Raw genomic sequence first — 25,822 nt, 5'->3', positions numbered from 1 at the left:
TCGTCACCCTATCTCCTAGGCCACGAGTAGGCTGGGCAAGAAATGATAGATCTGTTTTATAAACTAACTTCAATACACTAATTGTTGGATTATAATGTGAAGAAATATTTGATTTGTTGTTGTTGCAAAAAAAAAAAAGCGTTCGTAGTTTGCAAGATTCATCAATAAAACAAATACTCTTAGAATGCGTGTCATGTGCGAAAACTTGCCAGAGAAAATAGACTTATTTTGTCTTCTTTGTACAAAAGATAAAGCCATATATTTTAATTTCTTTGCAAGTTCCCATTCAATAAGCATTTAAAAAAATACATGATTTGAACCATAGTAAGTAATCATGTCATGGCTAGGGAGTGGAAAAGGATAATGAAAATTCTCATGATCATCTATGTTTCATAGAAAAACAAACAAATGAATAAACTGCCAATTTTGTGTGACAAAAGATAGTTATGTTTGTATCTTTTTTCTTCGTATTTTAAGGAAGACATAAATTAAATAGCCATTTTGAATACCAGGGTAAGGACCATTTTAAGCGAATATCCATTTATTAGCCTAGGCTCATCTACACCTGGTCAAGAAAAAATCATAAAAATACAAAATAATTTTAAAACACCTTTTTTGAATGGTACATAATATGGTGCGTGAGACATGCTCTAAATTTCAGATCATTTGAACGTAGGAGTAGTTCTCAGCAAAAAAAGGGGGGGGGCAAAACAATACATGAACAACAAATGTTTTTACAAACCTTAAATTTTTTATTTTTTTTACTGAGAGTTACTCAAATGTCTAAATGATTTAAAATTTGGTGCGTATCTAACGAACCAAATTTTCTACCATGCATTTTATTTTTATTTTTTCTAGTACTTGTTTCAGAAAAAAAAAATCATCCGGATGCAAATGAGGCTGGACAACGGATCGCTGCTCTCCCATTTTAAACGGTTATAGAAAGCTCGGCACTTTACTTAGACTATATAATAATTTATGATACTTTTTCTTTCTTTCTATGATTCAAGTCAGAATCGCACAACGTTTCATCATTAATTAATAGTCTTTTTTTTTCTAAAATGTAAAACGGGCTGGAATGTGGGAAGACGCTCTTGCAGTTGTCTTATAGTTTAGAAGGCCACGAGTGGGGTCCCATTATGCAACAATTTCTATCGAGTGTACTGGAACCAGACAACCGACATCTGGCAGGGCGGAAACAAAGTAGGTTTTCGTAAATAAGCGAAATGGATTGTTCGGACAAAGCGTTTTGCTCATTGCCGAAGGAACAAAAGGGCCTACAAATACGAAAAGCAAAAAAAAGGGACCCGGTTTTGGGCGTGCATCAACATCGGATTCGATCTCCCTCAGAAAAAACGACAATCTGTGAGAGGTTTATTTACCACGCAACCGAAGCAGACGAAACGGTTCACAAGGATCGAACGAGTTGGACATGGCGGAAACGCGTGGAATGCTTCGTTGTATTAATAGCATAGCAACGCGGCCCTCGTATCGCACTCGCCGTCGGAAATTCGCTTTCAACCGTAACAGCGTAAACAGCAGTACAGTACAGCACCCATGTACAGCCAGAGAAGTAGTAGTAGTCATCAAGCAAACGGTGCAGGGCAGAGTTACTAAAATTAAGCGGTTCACAATCAAGATAAAAGAAAACACCAAACATCCTAATACCAAACACACACGGGAAGCCCATTACTCCATTTCCAATTAATAGAAAAAACTCCTGCAAAAATGACAATCCTTCCATGCATCTGAATAATTGTTAGTAGTAGAGTAGAAAACATCAGTGTCGCCAGCAGGCTTCCGGTTGGTTGATTGTAAAGAAAGGATCTGCTGATCCCTACGTGTGAAAGTATTTCGCCTTTATTAAGCTAATATTTTAGCTGGATAGTGCCCAACTACAGCTAGAGCGTAGCATCAAGTGAGCCAACGGGTCAACTTCTAATTGCGCCATCATCATCATCATCTCAACTCCCTGAACCCACAGGCCCTCCAATCTTCCTTATAAAACTTCCCGCCAACTCCTAATCCCCCCTCCAACAACCAGATTGCAATAATAGGCTGCCCATAGCCCAATATATATTCATTCATTTAAACAAGCGATAAAACAAGAAACACGTCTAGTCTAGATTTTTGTTTAAAAACCCTCGGGGTTAAAACCACCACGAAGGCTCAAACAAACCACCAGGTCTCCGGTCGTCCTCTCCGCGTCCATCTCTTTCTCCTCTCCTCTCAAGCCAACGAGAGACGATTGCATTGGCTGCACCGATCGAGCGGGCAAACAGCCAGGGAGGTCGGAGCTGGTGGTCGATCGAGGCCATGTCGAACCCCGACGTGGAGGCCGCCGGGCCGGCGAGGGCGACGACGGGGATCAAGCCGCCACCGGGGAGGTACAACGCGGGCGGCGGCGGCGGCGGGCAGCACGCGCCAGTGACGCCCTTCTACTACGGCCAGGAGGCGGAGCGCGAGCGGCAGCACCACACGTGGCTGGTGCCGCTGGTGGTGCTCGCCAACGTGGCCATGTTCATCGTGGTCATGTACTACAACGACTGCCCCCGCAACGGCAGGGGCGGCGCCGCCGCCGACTGCGTCGGCCGCGGCGTCCTCCGCCGCTTCTCCTTCCAGCCGCTCAAGGAGAACCCCCTCTTCGGCCCCTCCTCCGCCACGTAATACATACTGTACATACTATCTTTCGCCGCTCAAATCTTTCGATCCACTTGTGATTCTCTCTTACAATCGTCGGTGGACTGGATGATGGCCATGGCGCTGCAGGCTGGGGAAGTACGGCGGGCTCGACCGGTACAAGGTGGTGCACGGGAACGAGGCGTGGCGGCTGGAGACGAGCACCTGGCTGCACGCCGGCCTCATCCACCTCGGCGCCAACATGATCAGCCTCATCTTCGTCGGCGTCCGCCTCGAGCAGCAGTTCGGATTCTGTAAGCACCCCCACCGACGACCCTGTCTGGACTAGAACGGCGACGAGGTCTCGCTCACGGCGTGCGCACGCTGTTTTGCTTTGTTTTTTTGACCCGGTTTCGGCGCTCTGGTCGCGTCCTCTCGTGCAGGGAAGGTCGGCCTGGTCTACCTCTTCTCGGGGTTGGGCGGCAGCGTGCTCTCGGTGCTCTTCATCAGGAACGGCGTCTCCGTGGGCGCCTCCGGCGCCCTCTTCGGGCTCCTCGGGGCCATGCTGTCGGAGCTCATCACCAACTGGACCATCTACACCAACAGGGTACGCGCTCATCTCCCCCTTTGTTGTGTTGTCTCTCCATGTCGAACACCTTAATAACGTATACCATCCTGACACATGGAATGAAACCACCGTCCGTCGGCAGCTCGCGGCCATGGCGAACCTGATCATCATCGCGGCGATCAACCTGGCGCTGGGGATACTCCCGCACGTCGACAACTTCGCGCACATCGGCGGGTTCCTCACCGGATTCCTCCTCGGCTTCGTGCTGCTGATCCAGCCCCGGTTCGGGTGGCTGGAGCAGCCCTTCGGCGGCAAGACCAAGTCCAAGTACACGGCATGCCAGATCGTCCTCCTCGTCCTCGCCCTCCTCCTAGCGATTGCAGGGTAAAGGCGTCATTACAAGATACAACTATTTATTCAAGTTCTCCTAACAGAACGAACCCTGTTGTTGATCTGAAGCCAATGTTTTGTGTTGCAGGCTTGCCGTTGGGTTGCTGATGGTGTTCCGCGGGGTGAACGGCAACGACCATTGCAGCTGGTGCCACTACATTACCTGCGTCCCGACGTCGCACTGGAAGTGTGACAACTGAAAAAAGAAAAGAGGAGACAACAGCTGTGGAGACAAACGTGCTGGCCATCGAGGCAATTGCTTCAGTTTGGCCTTTTATATACTTTTGCGCTGTATAGAAAGAACTTCAAGGTCGCACCTTTTGCTTTTCTTTCTTGTCCAGGAGGGCGTTGGTTAGCGATTCTTCTTGAACATGTTTGTTGATAAAGGTCTGTAAATCACTATGCTTTTTCCGTCGCTGAATGAATTGGTGCGATCAGTATGCACATAGCCTGCTCTGCTTGCAGAGACGTGAAATGGCATCGTTGGCATGAAACTTTGCCATCATCTTTCTACGCAAATAGAGTGGTTTATATTGCAAAATCGAACATGGATGCAGTAACCACGAGTTGAACAAACCATACACACACTTTTCACAAGGGCGAATCATCCTATAACAAATATCAATGCGAAATTTGATTCCAAATGGAAGAGGGGCTACAGAACACATGCAAAGAATCACACCACACCTCAGCACTTGACTCTTTCTAAAGAACCAACAATGCAGTAGTACTCCATAGCTATTTCCGCATCAACCTGATATCAGTGCTAATCCCTCCAACCCATCCCCAAAAGACACAAAATCAGGGGAATCTAAAGGGGGGAAAGGCGAAAATGTTATAAACGTGGACACAACTAAACTATCCTGATGTCAATGGTAGCTTCCAAAATGTTTTCGTCGCTACGAGTATTTTCTCAGCACTGCCTGATTCGGGCTCACTGTCATGTACCTGAGTAGTCCACCGAATCGACTGCGCTACCTGTACAGCCTTGTTGATCACATCTGGGGAGTCCCGTATGACAGCAGTTCCTTCTGGGCGCAGTATGCGGTCCATCTCCAACATGACATCAAACAGGTCACATCTGCCACAAGTAAGACATGCAATCAGTTATCAGGCAGCTCTTTTAGTTTGTACCCTCCATCTAGTAGATGGTGCTTATCCTATCAAATAAATGTAAGGCTTGCTTTTAAAACTTTCATAGAGTATTTGCTTGGACTCTACCACGGCGGTTACCATCTGGGTTAAACATATACAATTACGGAGGTGTTTGGTTCCAGAAGTGTAATGAAAATGTAAACGCAATGGGTTTACACTGTTAATGTAAACGGTATGGGCAAAAATGAATTATTGTTTGGCTAACGGTGGTAACGCTAATGAATACAGGCAAGAAAGGACTAACCCCACGTCTAGGCAGTTAGCTAGCTCCAGGCCATACTTTATTTACGCCGGGGCGTGGCCGCGGGTTGGATAGAGTTTGCTGGAGTCGCCAGAGTCCGCACTGGCTGTAACATAATTTCTTTACGCTGGGGGTGGGCGGAATTAGATTTAAACTACGCCGGGACCTGTTTACGCGGGATCTATTTACAGGCAAAGCGAAGCAAACATGGTTAACGGTATGGGATTGCGATGTAATCAGATACCGGGTGGAAAACTTCGAACCAAACACCTCCTACCAAGTAACACCAGTTTTGAGCAATTCTTGTGGTTTCATCTCTATAGATTCAACAAGCGATGGCTGTCTAATCATGCATCTATATTATGCTTGCATCTTTATATTGCTGTTTCAAAGTGGCTGTAGATGAACTGATAATTCTGGGTGCTACCTGGTTTGCACTGACATTATACATAGTATTTCAAGAATAAATTAGATTACTCTAAAATTGCAGAAAAACTAGAACAGGTTAGTAATACTAGACAATCTCAAGTTCAGTCGGTCTACCTGCTCTTTCCGGACTTTGGGTCGCTTATCAAAGAATTGATTCCATCAGCATGAATCAGATCATAGGTACGAGGATATGTTGAGAAAGGCTCACACCTGGAACCAAAGTCATACAATCAATTTCAGAAATACAACATGCAAGAACATTGATTATTAGTCTATTAATGTAAATGGCTTGATCCGTTAACTTACTAGGTGAAATGGTCATCATATATCGTGCAAAAAAAAAATGGTCATCATATGATGTTATTTTTCAGCAAACAAAATCTTGCACAAGGCACCAACATAGAGATCAAATTTTAAATGTAAAATTATATATCAACAATACTCAGTAATCTATGAATGCTAGAGCAGGCGGCAGGCCCGAGCAATTGCCCAGCAACAGATGCAAACTTGCTGACAAATATGTGGATAGCTTGGAAAAGGTGGATGAACAATCTATAAATTTGAATATTCTAGTGTTCGCAGAACTACCACAAGCAAGCAACTGGAAAGTAAGATGGACATGGAATCTTATGTTGGACATGGTATCCAGTTTGTCCTTTAGAAGCTAGCAATGTAGTCCGTAGTCAACCAAGGGAGAAGCACATGAGCAAGCAAGGCGCTGAAATTGTCTGTAATTTGTATGAGATAAAAAAATTAAGTATTGCATACTTACCAATCATGATAAACTCCAATCAGGCCCCTGTCATATATTACGCCAAGTGTCAATGGTTTTTTAGCAGGAACAACATTCATAACCCACACAGGATCGGACGCTACAGCAGCCGCCAATCCTCCAAAGAACGCATTCATGTCCATGACATTACGTATGAGTGCAGTACCTAGCTTCACACCAAGTGATCTCTTGTAATATGATACTCTTTTGACCCACTTCTGTGTATCTGCTTCAAACAAGTTTACACCATCATCCATAAAGGAGGCCCTAGCAGAAGGTTTAGACAGTCTATTTGGCCACTTATCAATGGAACCAACTGCTATTTCTTCCGACAGAGAAACTTTACTAATGCATTTCTTCAACTTGAAGTACCTGCAAACAGTAAAACCCCACAATCAATCAAACAGAAATATACAAAATGGTTTTCTGGCGTACTGAAAAGCTAGAAACACAAAAAAACACGGAAAAATATTACCATGCTTCGTCTGGATCATCACCAGTACTACACAAATCAAGGCCAAATTCATTTTGGTTAGGAAGGCATGACGCCTGATTAGGTTTCTTCCAAATGGCCGTGTTGCCGTCTACAGTAATCAACTTGTAACACAAAGACTGTGCCATTGCTTGAAGTTCACTCCATTCCTTCTCCTGCTTCTTCCACTGCACAGGGGGTCCGGATATGATCAGATAACCTCCCGGTCTAAGTAGACGGTCAACTTCAATCAAATAACTGCCATCTGCCATTTTTTACATGTCAGAGGGAGGGAGGGCAGATGTGTATTGAATGCAGAAGAAAACATTACTTACTGTAGGCAGTAAAAGGTATCAAACATCGGGAGCAATGGACGAAATCAAAGGACTGTGCTGGAAATGGAAGACGGCGTGTGCCCAACATCAAAAGAAATGCAGGAATTCCTCTCTCCAGCGCAAACTGTATTTGCGACTTATGTGAATCTCTTGGGGCGAAGGAAAGTGCCGTGATATTCTCTTTAAGCAGAAACCCACCAAAGCTAGCAACCTACAAATGATGGAAAAAAATGTAGCCATTTCACTTGGAAAACGAAATATAAAAGCTCCATATTAAAGATAAAATTATTACCCCACAACCCATATCAAGACCTGTCCTCAGTAGACCACTTTTTAGTGGAACATACTTGGTAAGCTTTTCAATATATTGTTCGGCACCATCAGGAAACATAGTTCCGCCACCAGGAAAAAGGAAGTATGAGCCTTCCTGCTTCATCCACCCTTGATGACCTTTTCTTTCAGCAATCTTGCCATAAGGCATGTTATCATGCCATATCTGCATAGAGAACAATAAACAAGCAGTAAATCTCGGTGCAAGAGGAATAGAACTAATCTACATCCTGTCAACACATGAAGTAAACCAATATACTATCTCTGTTTTGTTAATTCCAGTCCCAATGTACATTCCTCAGGTAAGGTCAACGTAACAAACAGATAGTTGAAAGGGCAAGAGCTAGACTTGAATTTTTAAGTCCTTGATCATGCTAGCTCAGATGCCATCAAAACTTGTGCCTGGTAGCTTGCTTAGTCTTATCTTATACACCAGAAGTGTCAGCTAAAAATATGAGCGCATGTTTCACCTCCTAATCCGAAAATCATATCCGTGAAAAATCACCCTAATCACTACTTCCCAAATTCAGAACTAGCTTGGCGTTCAAAACCTCTAGACATCATCCAGTAACTCTCACTCTAATAACTGCATCATCTCGAAAATGCATAGATTCAGATTTCAGAAAGTCCATGCAAATATTAACCACTCAGAGCATGAGATGCAAAAGCTAGTCGTACACTGGCAAGCTACACAACAAAACAAAGCAAAACTCCTAGAGAAGCATTACTCTGCCAAGACATCAGCTGAGACCTGCAATTACAACAGTTAATCAGGGGTTAGTTTCGAGTGGAACGGCCAATGCCGACAGCACGAACCTTATGGAGGCTCTCGGGCCAGGGCACGGGCACGCGGTAGCCGGGCGGCGGCGGGACGAGGCACGCGGATGCCTCCCCGCGCGCGGGGCAGTGGCGCTCGCGGTAGTAGTTCATCTCGCGGCTGAGGCGGGAGCTTCGGCGGGGGTCCTCGCAGGGGAGGAGGTCCACCTCCGAGGCGGCGCAGGGCGGCACCACCGCGCCAGCGGGGGCGGCGAGGGTGTCCCCGCGGCGCGGCGTGAAGACGAGCGCGAGGAAGACGACCACGGCCACGAGGAACACCGCCCAGACGGCGTCGAGGAAGGACCACTGCCACTGCGCCTGCGCGCCGCCGCTGCTCCCGCGGCGGTGCGGCCGCAGGGAGCTGAGGAGGCCCATCGGGCGGTAGCAGGAGGCGGTGGCCGCGGCGGGGCCGCCGTGGTGTGCTGGTTCGATCGGTCGATGGGATCAGGCCATGGGGGAAGGGGTTTGGATTCCCAGCTTTATTTTGTGGGCTTGTGCTTTGCGTATCGCCGTGCTCGTCTCGGTGCCTTCGCGGGACAAAGAGACGAAAGCGCGTGAGATCTGTGTGCACGGATATGAGTGGTGAGATTAGGCCAACTCGAGCACACAAACCCAAAGGGTCCGGTCGCGTCCCTTTGCGCTAAACGGACACAAAACACGGCACAAAGCGAGGAAACAGATGAGAAAAACGTTCATTCTTTTCTTTGCTTTTGATCAATTTTCAGCTTAAATTTAGGCCATGTTTGCGTTAAAACGGACAGTGCATGAACGAGGAGGACACACATCCTTGTCCTCCTCTGACCCGTTCGTCGTGGACACAATGGCCCTTTCCTCTTCCCCGCCACTCCCCTGCCCCCTCCCCTCGCTTTCGCCGTCGTCATCCGTCTTTACCCATTTTTTCGGCCGCCTCCTCGTTTTTTTGCCCGGCCGCTCTAAACCACGACCATGCCATGTCATAGCCATCCCACGTCCATTTCGTAAGAGCTTTTTGTCGGCGTTGGTGGTTGTTTGTCGTCGCATCCGATGCAAGAGAAGCTACAGCTGTCGTCGACGCCCATCGATCCCAACACCTTTCGGCGGGCGTTGCATAGCTGCAGGGCGCCAGCCACTAATGCCAAAGTTTTCGGCAGGAACTCGAGGTGCTCTTCCCGACCGTGTCTCCACGACGACTGCAAGGTGTTCGACAGATTGCTCATAACGTACCATGAATAGGGGGTTTGAGTATTTTTTTCACAACTTCATTTGTTCATCGGATGACGAATAAATTGTAATGGTTGCGTTGGTCGTAAATGACCCCATTGCTAGGCAATGGCCTCGGTTAAGGGATCAATCTTAGGTCATGCCCCGGCCTTGAATTGCAATAGGGAGAGTGGGCACACCGTGCTGTACAAACCACCGTCGCTTTTGTATGGCAAGACATGTGTTTGATCGTATTCAGAAGGGAGTGGTAGCATATGACCCATACTTTGAGTGCAAAGAGGATGCCGTTGGCAAGCTTGGCTTCATCTCTTATCAGAAATGCATTGTGGCTAATCGCATGCTTGCTTATGGAATTCCGAACGGTCTTGTGGATGAGTACGTACGTATGAGTGAGTCCACATGCCTCACATCAATGTACAATTTCTGCAAGTCTGTGGTGGAAGTGTTTGGCCTGAGTACCTCAGAGAGCTAACTACCGTTGATACACAAAGGTTGTCGGTGATCAATACTGATAGGGCTTTTCGAACATGCTTGGTGGTATAAATTGTATGCACATGAAGTGGAAGAATTGTCCATTTGCTTGGTCGGGGCAATACAAGGGGCGCGTGAAAGGTTCCATTGCCATATTAGAAGCGGTGGCTTCACAAGATCCATGGATATGTCATTCTTTCTTTGGCATGGATGGTTCTCACAATGATATCAATGTGCTTCAGTGTTCTCCAGTGTTTGCAAGGCTTGCAGAAGGCCTCCCAAAGGTCAACTTTGAGATCAATGGACACCATTACAACAAGAGCTACTACCTAGGTGATGCTATCTATCGTGAGTGATCAACTCTTGTGAAGACAATACCTAATCCGCAAGGAGAGAAGATACAAAGATTAGCCCAAATGCAAGAGAGTGCTAGGAAGGATATGGAGCATGCTTCAATATCGATGGGGTATCGTTCAAAATCCTACACTAACATAGATCACCAAGAAGCTTGGGAAGGTGATGACCGCTTGTGTGATCATGGACAACGTGATCGTTGAGAATGAGCGTGATTTTCAGGGTAAAAATGTTGAGCCTCATCACCAAGAACCGACAACCTTTGAGCAGTTTGTCTAATTTCAGAGAGCGGGTAAGTAATAACCAAGGGTATTTTTTAAATAGCTACAAACATAAATAAACTATATGTGAGTGGGTAAGTAATAACCAAGTGTGATGCTCCCGACAACGGCACCAGAAAATGCTTGATGACCTGCAAGTGCATATGGTTGTTATTGCACTTTCGTGATAGGTAAGTGTCGAATTCACACAGAGCTGATAGGAAGGCACTATAAACCTCGTTACTACGTCGTCACTTGACATAGTTCCGCACACACCCAAGCCATAATTTGGAAATGGCATACTTTAGTAAGTTGATAGGAAGGAAAATAAAAGTATAGTGTGTACTAAACTACAAACGAGAAATAAAAGACAAAAATGGATCAAACTAAGAGAAATGGTGCTTGAGTAGTAAACGTTCTCGAGGGACTCGGAGTCACTGCCACAAGTATGATGCTGACAACACATGATAAACATGGCTATCTATTATATCACTAAGAGCAACTCCAATGCGCCGACCCAAATAGACGCGCGTTTTGTCTGCTTTTCGTCCGCTTAGGTCGGCCAGGCGGACGTGCGCGTCCGCATTTTCATATGGGTCGGCTTGAGAGCCTAATGGGAGGTGGACCCAAAATTGCCCGCGTAGAAAAAGCAACAAAACTTCACAGAAATAAACATAATTAAACATTAGTGGTCGGTCAACCGCCGACCAAAGTCCACTTAAACCTAATTAAACATTAATTAAAACATAAAAAAGTATGCGCCTGCACGCTGTCCTAGACGTCGTAGGCCTTGCCCTTGCCCTTGACGTCGCCATCGCTGCCGGTGAGGTCAATGAAGACGGGAGACGGGCCAGCCCACCCGAACGCCGCTTGGTACACTACCAGGGCAGTCTCCTCCGACGTCTGCTGGGGTGCCGACATTGCGGCTCATCGAGCGCGGTGCTCCTCCTCCTCCTCAAGCCGTAGTGCCTCCGCATCGGGGCGCAACTGCTGCTCCCAAAGCATCTGCCGCTCGCCGTCGGCCTCCTCCTCGACGAGACAGTGCGCCTTCCAGCACTCAAGGTGTGTCGCCTCCTCCTCCGGCGTCACGACATACTGGACCGGAGGCGCGCTCACCCACTCGCGGAGCTCGCCGGTCCACGTGTAGGACTCCTCTGACCAAGTGGGTGGAGGCGGTGAGCTCTTCCGCGTCGTCATGGGATCCGGCTCTGCCTTGGGCTCGATGATGGGCAGTGGCGGCGATGGCGGAGGCGACACGAAGAGCGGGGAGTGGACAGAGTCCCATGCCATCGACAAGGCGAGGGCTTGCTCCATCCCATCCCATTGGGCCTCCTCCTCGATCCCGCTTGCCTCGAGCGCTTGTTGCATGGCGCGCTCGAGGGCGGCTTGGTACACCGCCTCTTCGTCCTCCTCGTGCGGTAGAACCTCAAGCAACGACGGAGGAACGTCATGGTCGACGTGGACGTCCCGGCGGTGCTCCTCCGCGTGCTTTAGCGCGAACCAGCGCTCCCAGTTGGGGGAGTCTGGCAAGTAGGCACGCATTTGCCGCTGCTCCAGAGTGAAGGCCTCGCGACGCCGACAAACCTCGTCAGCGTGTGCCCGTGCTGAGCATGGCACTGCCCGAATAGGGATCCGCCGCAGATCCATATGCCAGCCGTGAGGCGGGTTGACATCCGTATACTACACTGGTCGGCAGTACTGCAGTGCCACCGCGCCTGGTGGACTGGTATGTGCACGCGCTGCCGCTCCGATGGGGAGTCGCGTCTAGTGGGCGATGGCGGAGGATCTCGGCTCGGTGAGCCGCGGGAAGAGATCGCACCGGCGGACAACTTCTGACTCGCCTTGCCAATGAAAACCCCCATGCTGATTTGGGCTTGCCAGGATTCCTGGTTGCCGGTGAGGGAGCACCACACGGCCAGATGCGGACGGGGGTTGGAAGTGGATGAGGCCGGCCCTGCCCCACTCTTCCATAAAAAAGGACGGGCGCGTGGACCATCCAGACACTGCGAGGCAAGCCCCTAGGTAGGTGCTGGCATTTAATAAGTCGTGGCTGGTGGTTGAGCGGCCGACAAGTGGGACCGCGACGGACATCGAGGGGACACGCGGCGCGTCCGCGTCAACGCATTTCAGGCACAATTTTGGGCTGGAAATGGGTCCGCGTGGACGCGTGCAGACGGATTTTGGGAATGAATCGGCGCGTTGGGTCGACATTTTTGTGTGCGGCGACCCTAACGGACGTGGGCGGACAAAATGGGTCACCCCGTTGGAGTTTCTCTAAGCCACTTACATATGATCTTGCGCGGGCGGAGCCAATAAAGTATGCATCCCCACTCGAATTACCGCGTACACTCGTGCCACCATCGTGCTTCCCCACTCTGATTATCATAATGATGATTAAGGGGAGTGAACTCCCCGTGGTCACGACCCTAAGTTTAGGGGTTCCCCACTAATCCCTATTGCAATGACCAGGGACGAAGGAAGAATAGAGTTGTCACTACCTACCTCCATAACTAGCTTGCTGACCAACATGACCTGCCTCAAGTCCACAAGGTGCTAATGTTGCATGAGCGCTCTTCACAATACCATGAGACAATCAATGCAATACATATAAAGAGAATGTTTGGATCGCTTATTCGACAAAGTCAAATTATCAAGTGTTCATCCAAATCTTCAAGAACCAAAACATTAATCAAACATCATAGAGGGAGAGTGCAAGTTACAAGCCGACACGAAGCCGATGATGGAGATGACGGCGACACCGACGATGAAGTTTGCATCGGCCCAAAGGTCGGTGCGTGTGGCGGATACACCCCTTCTTCTTACTCTTGGCTTGACCCCTCTCTTTTCTATGGAGGTGGTCTTGAAACATCAATGAGATGGATGATGGCTGCGTGGATGAATGAATGAGAGATGGGAGGCACCTAGGGTTGATAGTGCTTATGTGAACACCTCCCGGTATCTCCTTCGTTGATGTGGTCACCCAAGGGCTCTAGATGAGCCTTATCCTTTCCCAAACCCTTCCTTATGAGCTAAGGATCCCACGGGAATAATTGGGGACGAAATCAGTGAATAATACCGTCTAGAGAGGCAACTTTTGGAGTTGTTTGCACGTCATATGACCAACAAAATGACCGTCTATGGTCGCATGAAATGGCGTCTTACAATGTGTCATGCTCATGTAAAACGGTCGCCATTTCTTCATACGAACTCAGAATTTGAGGTTCTTGGGCTTGTTGGATTTGTATGAAGGACATCGATCTATTTTTGGTCTTAGATCTTGATTTGGACAACTTTGGAAAAAATGTCTTTTCCGACCTCCAAAATGGCTCATACGTCTCCAATGTATCTATAATTTTTTATTGTTTCATGCTATTATATTATCATTCTAGGATTATTTTTAAGCATTTACTTGTTGTTTTATATTATTTTTCAGCACTAATCTATTAACCCAGTGCCAAGTGCCAGTTGTTGTTTTTTGCATGTTTTTGGCTTCTCAGGCTTACAGTACCAAACGAAGTCCAAGTACCTTGAAACTTTTTGATGATTTTTTCAGGACGAAAAGAAGACGTGGGAGATTCAGGAGAATATCGGAGGCCGCACGAGGGGCCCAGAAGCTAGCAGGGCACGCCGAGAGGGGGTCGTGCCCTGATGTCTTGTGGCCGCCTCCTCGGCTCCGGCGCCTCTCTCTATCCTATAAATTCAAATATATCCCAAAAAACCTAAGGAGCCACCCTAAACACTATTTCCACCGCTGCAAGTCTTTGTTCCGATGTGTGCCCATACTGAGCCTTGTCTGATGCCCTGTCAGATGAGGGGTCGATCATGGCTCTCTCTCTCTCTCTACGTTCTTCATTTGCAAGATCACCGTGATTTCCACGGTGATCTATCTTATGTAATCACTTTGAGCGGTGTGTTTATTGGGATCTGATGAATTGTGAGTTTATGTTTAGATTATTCATGAAAAATGTTTGAGTCTCCTCTGAATTGTTATCTGATTCTTATTTGCATGATCATATAGCTTCATAATTCTCTTCGATCTATCGGTTTAGTTTGGCCAACTAAATTGATTTATCTTCAATGAGATAGGTGCCTTGTAGTGGGTTCAATCTTGTAGTGCTCTATATCTGAGTAACAAAGTAGGGGACAAGCCACGTAATTGTATTTCTGCCACTAAGGATAAAAGATGGGGTTCATTCATATTAATTGGATTTACTTTTTCTACACCATGTCATCATTCTCCAAGCATTACTCTGCTTTACTTAAATACTATAGATGCATGCTGGATAGCGGTCAATGGGTCGAGTAGTAGTAGTAGATGCACGCAGGAGTCGGTCTACTTGTTTATGGACGTGATGCCTATATACACATGATCATTACCAGGAATAAAGATTGCATAACTATGCGCTTTTTCTATCAATTGCCCAACAATAATTTGTTTACCCACTGTATGCCTTCTTCGAGAGAGAAGCCTCTAGCGAACACTATGGCTCCGGAGTCTATTCACATATATATTTACAAATGCTACATCCTTGCTGCCTTTTTCCACTTTATATTTATCCAACTATCATCTACACTACTCGTTTGCTTGCAAGTAACGAGTTCAAGGGGATTGACAACCCTCTTGCCCGCGTTGGGTGCTAGTGTGTGCTATTTTGTGTGCAGGTGCTCAAGATGGGAAGTTATGTGATACTCCTATTGGTTTGATAACCTTGGTTATCACTGAGGTAAATACTTATCTATACTATGTTGCATCATCCCCTCCTCTTTGTGGAAAAACCCAATGCAGATCACAAGTATTAGGAAGGTTTTCTATCGTCGTTCGTGGGGAGTATCATTAACTTACCATCAAGTACCTTCTCAAGAATTATCATTCACCTGTTCTACTTTTTATTTGTTGTTATATTTTGCTTGCTATAAAATCAAAAATTTAAAAATATTCTTCTTTGCTAGTTTGCTTGTTTGCTTGTTACTATGGCTGGTTCTTCCTTTGTTTGTTTTACTCCCGATAATGAGGTGCTTAATTTTAAACAAAGGGGGGGGGGGAAGCTTAAGAGATTCTTGGCATAGGATTTGCGATGCTCAAAATAAATAAATCCATAAGCAATCCCCAACATCTTGCTTTGTAATTTCTATGTGGGTATTTCTACTTGGTATAGATTTGTAGTTGACACTATTCGGTGGTAATTTCTTAATGAGGCACACCTCACATGCTCTCAAGGCGATGGAAAATCTAGTTGTATCACCACCTATTATCATTAATGAAACTGTTTTGACCTTGGAACATGTTATGCAAAGGCTCGATATTATTAAAAATAAAGTGGCTACTAGAGAACAGATTGAGGAGTTGGATAAAAATATTCATAATCATATCACTCAATTTGGATCAAATGTAGGAATTACTTTGAAAGCATTAATGGAGAAAGATATAACTATTAATGAGCGGGTAGATCAAGGTTTAAATAGAATTGATAAAGTGTAGGAAGTCATTGATAAAGTGGGTCCGCTTTCACTCCCTCAAAAACTAATGCTAGTACCTCTCAAAAGAAAAATCCCAATGTAATATATGTTCCCAAGAACACTAGTATCACCCCTACCAAAGTAAACGAGAATCCTAAAATGATGAGTGTGCATCCCAATTTTATAAACTTGATAAGAGACCCTATTTAAAGCCTCCCATTTTTCCTAAGAAGCATGGTTGTGTTATTTAGGAGCTTGATAAGAATCATGACAACACTTGATCATATGCATTATGCCTAGCTAGGGGTTTAAAACAATGGCGCTTGTTGGGAGGCAACCCAATAGTTATCTTATTATTTTATTATATTTTATGTTTGTGTGATATAACATGATTATTCATACTATAAGAATTGTGTTTTATATTTAAATTAGTGTTTTTCCAAGTAAAGCCTTTGGGATGATTTGAATGATACGTAGAATTGATACGGTGCAAAAAACAGAAACTTTGACGTCTAGTGCAGAATTTATGTGATTTTACTAGAATGTATTTTTAATCTTAAATTTTTAAATGATATTTTTATAGAAATTCCACAGGTTGTCCTAAGTTTTCAGATGTTTCTGAGTTACAGAAGTAGGGTGTCTTTGCTGATCACTACAGACTATTCTGGTTTAAACATACTTTGTTTTTTACTTGCATAGTTTGCTTGTTTTGATGATGCTATGGATTATATCGGGGGTATATATCCCGGATAAGTTAGAATACAGTACCTTATATAATAATAAAATATGAATCAATTTATAACAGTACCTAAATGTTTATGGTTCACCTATTCTACTAACGGATCTCACGAGTTTCCTGTTGAGTTTTATGTGTTGAAGTTTTCAAGTTTTGGGTGTTATCACGATCGATGAAGGAATAAGGAGCGGCAAGAGCCTAATCTTGGGGATGACCAAGGCACCCCAAGTCAAATTCTAGGAAGACTCAAGCATCTAAGCTTGGGGATACCCCTAAGGCATCCCCTCTTTCGTGTCAATCCATCGGTATGTCACCTTGAGCTATATTTTATTCATCACACGATATGAGTTTTGCTTGGAGCATCATTTGTTTTAATTTTATTTTGTTTTAGTTTTCCACAGTCATTGTTTTCTGGACACACCTACTTGAGAGAGGCACATATTCAGCATGATTTGTTAGGATACTCTTTGTGATTCACTTATATCTTTTGAGCTAAGCAGTTGCTCTAGTACTTCACTTATATCCTTTAGACCACAGTGGCGTATAGATTTTATAGAAATAATTGCACTCTCATTCTTCACTTAAATTTGTTTGAGAGTTAATAAATAGTGACGGTAATTTGCATGGGCTATAAGACTAGTCCAAAAATAATAGGTATTCAAGGAGTGCATAATCAAAACCACATGTAGCACATAAAAGATAAAATGTGGGTTAATGATATTGATGTGGTAATATGAAAGGGTGTGTGTGCATGGTTGTTGGTTAGTAAAAATATTGATAGTCAAAGGGTGTTAATTTTATGTTTATCTAAATTTTGGTTATGGCATGGTGATGATGTGTGAGCATTCTTATTCCTCTTTGAAGTCTTGTGTTGATTAGGTCGGGGGCGCGTGATGGTTAAATCCTACCAACCTCCCCCCTAGGGGCATGCGATTAGTACTTTGCTTCGAAAGAGCTAATAAAACCTGACTAATGTGAATCCATGGATGTACGCACTCTCACCACCTCATATTTGCTAGCCTGTTCGGTACCGTGGATTCCCCATTCTCACCTCGAGGATTGGTGCGACCTTCACAAGTGTATCCAAACCCTGCGACATGATATGCTCTGTTGCACATAAGCCACCTTATATCTTCCTCAAAACAGCCACCATACCTACGTATCATGGCATTTTCATAGCCATTCTGAGATATATTGCCATGCAACTTCCGTCATCACATCATATGACTAGTGCACTCATTCTCATATTTCTTTGCATGATCATGTAGCTGACATAGTATTTTTGGCAAAGACACCTTTCATCATTATCATACATGTTACACTAGATCATTGCACATCCTCGTACACTGCCATAGGCATTCACATAGAGTCATATTGTTTAGTAGTTTTTCATATCGAGTTGCAAGTAAATAGATATGTGATGTGATTCATTATTAGGGCACTATCTCAGTGAGGAAAGGATGATGGGACAATGATTCCCCCACAAGTCGGGATGAGACTCCGGTCGAAAAAGAAGAGAAAGAAGAAAAAAGAAAAAAAAGAAAAAAAAGAAAAAAAGAAAAAAAGGGAGGAAAGAGAGAAGGGATAGTGTTACTACCTCTTTTTCCACACCTGTGCTTCAAAGTAGCACCATTCCATATAGAAAGTTCATGTTTTGTCACTTCCATATGCTAGTGGGAATTTTTAATTATAGAACTTGGCTTGTATATTCCGATGACGGGCTTCCTCAAATGCCCGAGGTGATCGGTTCTTTCTTATCATGACAGTCACTTTTTGGATTTCTCCACTGAGGTACTGGACTGTGACGCCCTCGATTTAATCGTACGCTAACCATACACGCAAATGCGTACGATCAAACCCAAGGACTCACGGGAAGATATCACAACACAACTCTAGACACAAATAAAATAACATCAGCTTCATATTACAAGCCAGGGGCCTCGAGGGCTAGAATACGAAAGCTCGACAAACACACGAGTCAGTGGAAGCAAAAATATCTGAGTACAGACATAAAACATGGGGTGCCTTAGATAAGGCTAGCACAAAAGATACAACGATCGAACGAGGCGAGGCCTCCTGCCTGGGAACCTCCTAACTACTCCTGATCATCAGCGGCCTCCACGTAGTAGTAGGCACCGTCGGGGTAGCAGTCGTCGGCGGCGGGGACCTCCATCTCCTGGGATCCATCATCTGGTCGCAAGAAACGGATCGAGGGGACAAGAGGGGGAGCAAAGCAGCGGTGAGTACTCATCCAAAGAACTCACAAGTCTTACATCAGAACTATTCTAATTATGCATCAGTATCAAAGAAGGGGGGGGGGTTATATGTGGACTGACTGCAACAATGCGAGAATAGAGAGAGAATGCCTAGTCCTATCGGAGACTAGCATCTTCAGGGTCTTGCAGCAATAGACGAGAGTAGAACACGGGTAAAACATTAATAGTCATATTGTTGCAGCAATATTAAAGTGAGGTCACGCCTAAAGATCCTCCCTCGACTCCCTGCGAGGAAGCAATCCCAAGGCAAACTAATTCCAGTTAAGTAACAATTGTAGTTGTATAAGATCGGGGCACAACTCCAAGTCGTCCTGTAACCGTGGACATGGCTATCCGAATAGTTAATTTTCATCCCTGCAGGGGTGCACCACATGTCCCGTCACGCTCGATAACACTCTGGCCGGACATACTTTTCTGGGTCCTGCCCGGCCTCGGAATATCGACACATCGCAGCCCCACCTAAGACTAATCAGAGAGGTCAGCCCGCCGGTCTAAATCCTAAGCGCAAAGGGTTCATGGGCCCAGTTCCCCTCCGCGCTCCTGCACGATGCGAGGGCGGCCGACGTCAGTCCTAGCATCCCTTAATCACAAGCGCAATGCATCTCGGGACCACTCGGGCGGGCACCACTACGATTGCTGACATCTGAAAAGCTTCGGCTGATACCGCGACGCCGAGTACCCATAATTCTTCCCGCGTAGCCGGTTAGTGCGAAAAGGTCTCCGACCAACCCAGATCAAATACCCAAATCCATTAACATTTTAATTAGGCTAACAACACAGTCTCACGGGAATCTACCCGTCTTACAACTAATCACCGAAGATCCCAGTAACATGGTCGAGTAACTGTGTGGTTGTAACATCGGGGGGAATCCGAGGTATCACCCTCGTTGGATTCCGAACGATGTACCCGTCAAGGTGGGCTTGGAGGAATCACCCTCGGGGGTCCCACACTTGAGGGGTTGCACGACAGAGGCGTCATCGGGAATGGTGAAAGAGAATCACCCTCGATAACCACGACCGACTAGCTATACTACAGAGATATCATCAGGAGTACTTAGCGAGGTGTCACCCTCGGTACCCGATAGTATCTCTGTAGCGTCGTACAACGAAGGGGGTGTATGTGCTGTGTCGGGTCTGGCTCGTCGATCAGAGATCGAGATTTGAAAACAAGCGGGGCAACTGAACTACGGGGTCAGAGGGGATGACTGCTCCACCTATACTAAGGAGATTTAAGTACATGACTGAAAGTAGCAGTTCATCAAAAATAGGCTATGCATCAGATATAGGAGCTAACTACAACAGTAGCAAAATACTAATGCAAGCAGTAGGAAGAAAGACATATGCGATATAGGAATGATCAAGGAGGGTTTGCTTGCCTTGCTACTCTGCGGCAAAGGACTGATCGGCAGGGTCGTAGATGTACCCGACAACAGCGTCAGTCTCGGGGTCTACCGGTAAGAAGAGGGGGAAGAAACAATAAATAATAGCAACGGTGCAACACAAAGCATGACATGGCAAGATGCAGGCTAGACATGAGCTAACGCAGCAACATCCGTCATAGACGGGTCGGAAGAATATCTGACGATATTTTCTGGGTCTCGGGCTACTACCGGTCATACTGGACACGATGGAAATGTTCCATGTTTGCTATGCTAGGGACGCGTGACAGACGAATGGACCGTGTATCCGGGTTCGTCTCGTTCTGCTCATCAACTTTCATGTTGAAAATATTTTGATCTGACTTACGGATTATTTAATATTAATTTTTAAAGTTTTATTCAATAATTAGGAATTAAAAGCAGATTTGAAAAATTTAATAAAAAGCTATTATGACATCAGGATGATGTCATGCTGGCATCAACAGTTGACTGGTCAACTGACCAGCGGGTCCCGAACGTCATAGGCACAAGTTTTAATTAAGATTAAATATTAATTAATCAGATTAATTTAGTGGGGGACCCACGTGTCATACTCTAATAATTCTAATTATCCAATTAATTAATTTAACTAATATATATCTATTTATTTATTTAATAAAAACATTAACATTATCTTTATTTTTTTTAATTATCGCGTGGGGCCTCCTTGTCGTAGACAGCGGGTGCGTTGGCCCACCGGTAAGTGACCTTAGGCCAAATACTCGATTTTATTTACAGATACATAATCATACAAATATCGTATTCCTCCAAATCTATATACGCAAATACATACATCGCATCTCATACATACATACATACGGCATCTAATACATCATTTGTTTTATTTTCTTTTTACTCTCAATACTCCCATCTCTCTCTCTGTTAACAAAGAGACACAGAACAACTCTCTCCTCTAACTCAACGTAGAAGAACAACACCTTCAAATCTTCCTACCGGTCACTACCGTCGACGGATCGGAGTCCCATTTGCCGGAACGGAACCGGGACGGTGAGGGGAACGCGATGGTGGGAGTAGCCCGAGGAGGGGCTCACCAACGTTGATGAGACAGTCCGGTGAAGCCGGAGTTCGCGGGAAGGCCGAGGTGAAGGTGGTGATGGCGCGGTGATGACGGCGCTGCCGGTGAGGACGTGCCGGCGAGGTTGTGCCGAGAGGGGCCTCGGTGAGGAGGGCCCCCGGGATGGAGTCGCCGACGGGGGCTCCGCCGGCGCGGGGTTCGTGGTGGATCAGAGGAGAACCGGCGGGGAGGGGCCCGATGACGGGGCCGCCGTGGTCGGTGGGGACCCCGGCCGATGCGCCGACGAGGAGGGGTGGCCACCGGAGAGGTGAGGGCCGCCAGAGATGGCCCCCCCGGGGATGGGGAGGTCAGCCGAAGTGGGGTGTCCAGGGGGCCCCTCGGTCCCTGGGAGGACGAGGGGAAAGGAGACCGGTAAGATGGGGCTCCCGTCGGGTGGGAAGGGAGCCGAGAGGGAGGAGGAGGGAGAGATCTTGGGCGAGGTGGGGGTCGGCCTGGGCTCGGTCTCCAGAGGGAGATCGAGAGAGGAGGGAGGATTGGCTCGGCCTGGGAGGGATCTGTGGGTCTCGTGGGTTGGGAGGGAGACGAGAGAGGTGGGGAAGGGGATCGAGCCCAGGGGGACTCGGTCGTGGGGGGGGGGGGGGGAGATCGTGAGAGGAGGGAGTTAGCGAGGGGAAACAGAGCCGCTCGTGCGGAGTGGGGTCGGGCGACGGGGGCCTCGTGGGGGTGGCGGTGCTGGAAAGGGAGGAGCGGGGGCGTGGGGGCGCTTTAGGGTTAGGAGGTGGGCTAGGTCAGGGGGAGGTTATTCCCCTAGTTGGGCCGGCGCCGGGGAGGCCAGGCTGGTCCTCGACCCAGGGGTAGGGAGGCTTTAGTTCCTTTTTTTATTTTCTTTTTTTGTGTTTCAGTTATAATAATATCTTAGTTTTATAAAATATATAAATTATACCAATAATTATAATGCATTAATAGATGACGCCACAAAATTTTGTGATTTAATTGAAGTGGTCTTGGAATTTCTATAAATTAAAAAGGCATTTCAATAATAGTTTTGGCCTCGGTTTTAATGATTTTGACGCACTTAAACAATTGATAAAAATGTTTTCTTTATGATCTTGTAAATATCATGGGATTATTTGCAACCCCAATATGATTTTTGATTTCAGCTTTGCAAGGTTATTAAAACCACTTTTCAAATTATTTTTAAAAAACACTAGGAAAAAGAAACGAGGCTTGATCCCATTGTGATCAAGCATGGATTAGTAAAATGGAATGGCCTAATCATCATGGTTACTGTAGCTCAACTACCGGGGTGTCACATGGACCAGGCGAGCCAGAAGTATAATCGTGGTGGTTCCCCCTTTACCCCTTTAGCCGAACAAGCGGAACGTAAAAGGGTAAGCACACGAGTAGGGTAACCCAACTATTGACCCAAGACATAATTCGGAACAAATGCATATAACACAACATCGTAGACGCCGAACACATAGGGTAAAAAATTGGTGTTCGGGTGATGCTTAGGGCGAGCTTTACAGTCGAGCCCCCGATCGATTAGTCGATCACATCTAAAATATGTATTGAATTGGCTTGTGTTGGTATTGAAGAGCGGAAACAATGGAAAAAGAGGAAAAGGCTATACAATATAAATGACTGTAATGGGACCGTATGTTTTGGTCTTTATTTCTTGATGAACTCGTAGTGTTTACCCATACAATCCAATCTGCCCAAGCAACTAGTATTGATACGATGAAAATAAATTAAAGAGGAAAGGTTCACAGAGAGTCTTTTGCGGATGATTACATGTCTTTTACTGGATCCTGCTGCACGTCTACGCCTATCCTCTTCGGGAAGTGCTCCTTTATGGGCGGTAGTAGTCGGTGAGTGGACTTTTATAAGAGAAAGCCTTGAGTAGTCATCGAAGTATGTTAGCCTAATGCTTGAGAAGGTCCTTGATGGTACCTAATTTTGTCCAAAGACATGTTTGGCCATAGCACGGTCAAGACGGATCCTTCGTCCTTATGTATTTGGTCCGCATAGCTTCCCACGGTATTTCGAGCGCAAAATTGTGCCTCTGGGGCACGTGCTTTACGACTAGCAAGGCCCTGTTGTGGGGGAGTGTATCCCTATTTGTTTTAAGCATGGGAAGAATCCGAGAACTGTTGTGAGAGTCGGGCTCGCTTATTCACCCCTTTTTCCTTGACGGAAAACAAGGGGTTTGGAGCTGTATTACCGGTGTGGACTTCGGCTACTAAAGTCGTTGTATGTTCCTTGGTTTGAAGAGATCTCTTAGTGTTACCAATAACAGTGGTAACACCCTTGGGTCTTGGCATCTTAAGCTTTAAGTATGCATAATGAGGGATGTCGTTAAAGCGAGCGAACGCTGTATGGCCGAGGAGTGTGTGATAGCCGCTGCGAAAATGGACAATGTCGAAGATCAAGTCTTAGTTATCGGGCGAGCCGAACACCACTTCCAAATTTATGGTGCCCGAGCAGTGGGCCTCGACACCAGGGATTATTACTTTGAAGGTGGTGTTACTGGATTTGATCCTCGATGGATCGATGTCCGTTTTTCTCACTGTGTCCGTGTAAATCAGATTGAGGCTACTGCCTCCATCCATGAGGACCCTAGTGAGGTGGTACCCATCGATAATGGGGTCAAGTACCAAGGCAGCTGACCCCCATGTCGAATACTAGTCGGCTGGTCCGTGCGATCAAAGGTGATCGGGCATGCTGTGTAACATCCCAAAATTATAAATTTTGGAATGTTAATATAATAATTAGATTGATTGTTTGTTTGTTTGCCTGAGTGATTGAAACTTGTGTGAAATTTGAAACTTTTCAAAACTTTTGAATGAGAGGGAATAAAATGACTTTCCCCTTCTCCGATGAATTCAAATTCAATCTTTTAAAAGCAAAGAGAGAAGATGACATGACTTCTTCAACTATAAAGAATTTGAACGGAGATATTTGCATTGAATTCTTTTGCATTTCCATTCGTTTTCTTCGTGCAAGAAATGCCGGGAAATACATTCTAGAGAGGAGGAACATGACCCTCGAACCCACGGGCATTTTGAAAGTTATTTGAACCCTCAAACTTAGAGGGTCATTTGAAAATTATTTGCAAAAGAAAATAAATTCTTCTAGGCAAATTTGTGAAAATAATTTTTTCTGAAGTTTTATTTTTGCCGTGGAAAAATGCCCATCATTTATATTTTATTTTTCTGATAATTTTAGTATATAGAAACTCTTTATTTCGAATTGATTTGATTTCCTTTTTATCGTTTTAGTTACCTAGTTTTAAAAATAGGAAAGGAATCCATTTATTTTGGAAAAACATGCTGGCCCATTAAGCACTTTCCTATTCTAGCCCAACAGGAGATCATCTTCTTCCTCTATTCTCTTCCCCACGTCACAGGAGCTTTCCCTCCATGGACAAAGGATCTCCACCTCCGGGATTCGCGAAGCACCTTCCCTCCCAGCGCCTCCCGTCGCCTCTATAAGAACCCCCATGAACTCCTCGTTCCATTCCCGTTGAAACCACCCCCTCTCCTCGCCTCTAGCTCGCACGCCACCTCGCCGGAGTCGGCACCAGAGAACATCACAGGAGCTCCTCCACCTCGTCACCCCCTGCACCCTCCCCTCCCTGCCGAGTCCTCCACCACCCCACCTCGCTGCACCCTTCGCCACCTCCCTGCACCTCCTCCACCACCCTCCCGTCGGCCCCTCCCCATCCCCACGAAGCTCCTGCCAGGAGCCCATATCGCCAGCAGCTCCTCCACCTCGCCCCCCTGCAGCCCCCCCCTCCACCTCGCCTCCCTCCCCTCCTGGAGCCCCACCGCCCCCTGCCACCCCACCCCTCGCCGGCGACCCCCACCCCACCGGAGCTCACCCCGACCCCGGCCACCTCGGCCACCATAGCCAGCACGGGGGCAACTTCCACCACGGTAAGGCTCCTCCCTCTTTCTTTTCTTTTTTTACTTGTTTATTTTTAGTTTTACCGTTAGATCTAGATCCCACGGTGTAGATTAGGAAGTACTTACCCCTTCGGTTTTCTAAAAAGAACCGGTCCATCAGTTAAGTGAACCGAAAGCATCTTTCTTATTTAGCGGCCATCCGCTGCTTAGTCTATGCAGCAAAACACCCCTTAGCCAATCAGGGACTGCCAGTAGTCTGTAGCAATTGTTTTATTTTTTCTGTTTAGTTCCAAAAACAGCAAAGTTCCTGTTTTGTGTTGGCCATAACTTTTGATCCCGAAGTCCAATGATAGTGATTCTTTTTCCAGTAGCTCACAAATTTCCTGTAGTTTTTAAAAACATATAATTTGTCTATGTTTGAAATTTTCAAATATAAGTTAGATCAGATTTAGTTTAAACCTTGTTTTGCCTATTCCATGAGTTTAAGAATAGCTTTTAATTAGATTCCTTTTGGTACTGATCACTAGTGATCTGATTTATCAGTGGTAAAAATGTAAGATTTGTTTGAGTATTTTAGCT

The 25,822-nt window shown here is 45.9% G+C and overlaps 2 protein-coding genes across 2 annotated transcripts; one reads left to right on the top strand and one right to left on the bottom strand.

Moving 5' to 3' along the window:
* The first annotated feature begins 2,046 nt into the window (after nt 1-2,046).
* LOC123427473 (RHOMBOID-like protein 6, mitochondrial) lies at nt 2,047-4,021 on the top strand. Its single transcript, XM_045111527.1, has 5 exons — nt 2,047-2,663; nt 2,770-2,933; nt 3,063-3,226; nt 3,330-3,571; nt 3,666-4,021. The coding sequence occupies exons 1-5, from the start codon at nt 2,317-2,319 to the stop codon at nt 3,775-3,777; spliced, it is 1,029 nt and encodes a 342-aa protein (XP_044967462.1). The 5' UTR covers nt 2,047-2,316; the 3' UTR covers nt 3,778-4,021.
* A 144-nt stretch (nt 4,022-4,165) lies between these two features.
* Nucleotides 4,166-8,730, bottom strand: LOC123427472 (probable pectin methyltransferase QUA3). The gene is made up of 7 exons (XM_045111526.1): nt 8,128-8,730; nt 7,274-7,477; nt 6,982-7,192; nt 6,650-6,911; nt 6,175-6,546; nt 5,517-5,612; nt 4,166-4,658 (listed from the first exon to the last, which is right to left on the bottom strand). The coding sequence occupies exons 1-7, from the start codon at nt 8,500-8,502 to the stop codon at nt 4,436-4,438; spliced, it is 1,743 nt and encodes a 580-aa protein (XP_044967461.1). The 5' UTR covers nt 8,503-8,730; the 3' UTR covers nt 4,166-4,435.
* Between the last annotated feature and the right edge of the window lie 17,092 nt (nt 8,731-25,822).

Source organism: Hordeum vulgare, chromosome 2H, assembly GCF_904849725.1.
Source record: "Hordeum vulgare subsp. vulgare chromosome 2H, MorexV3_pseudomolecules_assembly, whole genome shotgun sequence".
Lineage (NCBI taxonomy): Eukaryota > Viridiplantae > Streptophyta > Magnoliopsida > Poales > Poaceae > Hordeum > Hordeum vulgare.
Note: the sequence above shows the minus strand (reverse complement) of the source record. Positions and strands in the feature narration are given on the sequence as shown.

Coding starts and splice junctions, on each gene's coding strand:
- LOC123427472 (XM_045111526.1), bottom strand. CDS start 8,502: ATGGGCCTCCTCAGCTCCCTGCGGCCGCACCGCCGCGGGAGCAGCGGC. Junction 7,193..7,273: donor GTCTTGATATGGGTTGTGGG/GTAATAATTTTA, acceptor CATCATTTGTAG/GTTGCTAGCTTTGGTGGGTT. Junction 4,659..5,516: donor CCAAAGTCCGGAAAGAGCAG/GTAGACCGACTG, acceptor TACTTGTGGCAG/ATGTGACCTGTTTGATGTCA.
- LOC123427473 (XM_045111527.1), top strand. CDS start 2,317: ATGTCGAACCCCGACGTGGAGGCCGCCGGGCCGGCGAGGGCGACGACG. Junction 3,227..3,329: donor GGACCATCTACACCAACAGG/GTACGCGCTCAT, acceptor GTCCGTCGGCAG/CTCGCGGCCATGGCGAACCT. Junction 3,572..3,665: donor CTCCTCCTAGCGATTGCAGG/GTAAAGGCGTCA, acceptor TTTGTGTTGCAG/GCTTGCCGTTGGGTTGCTGA.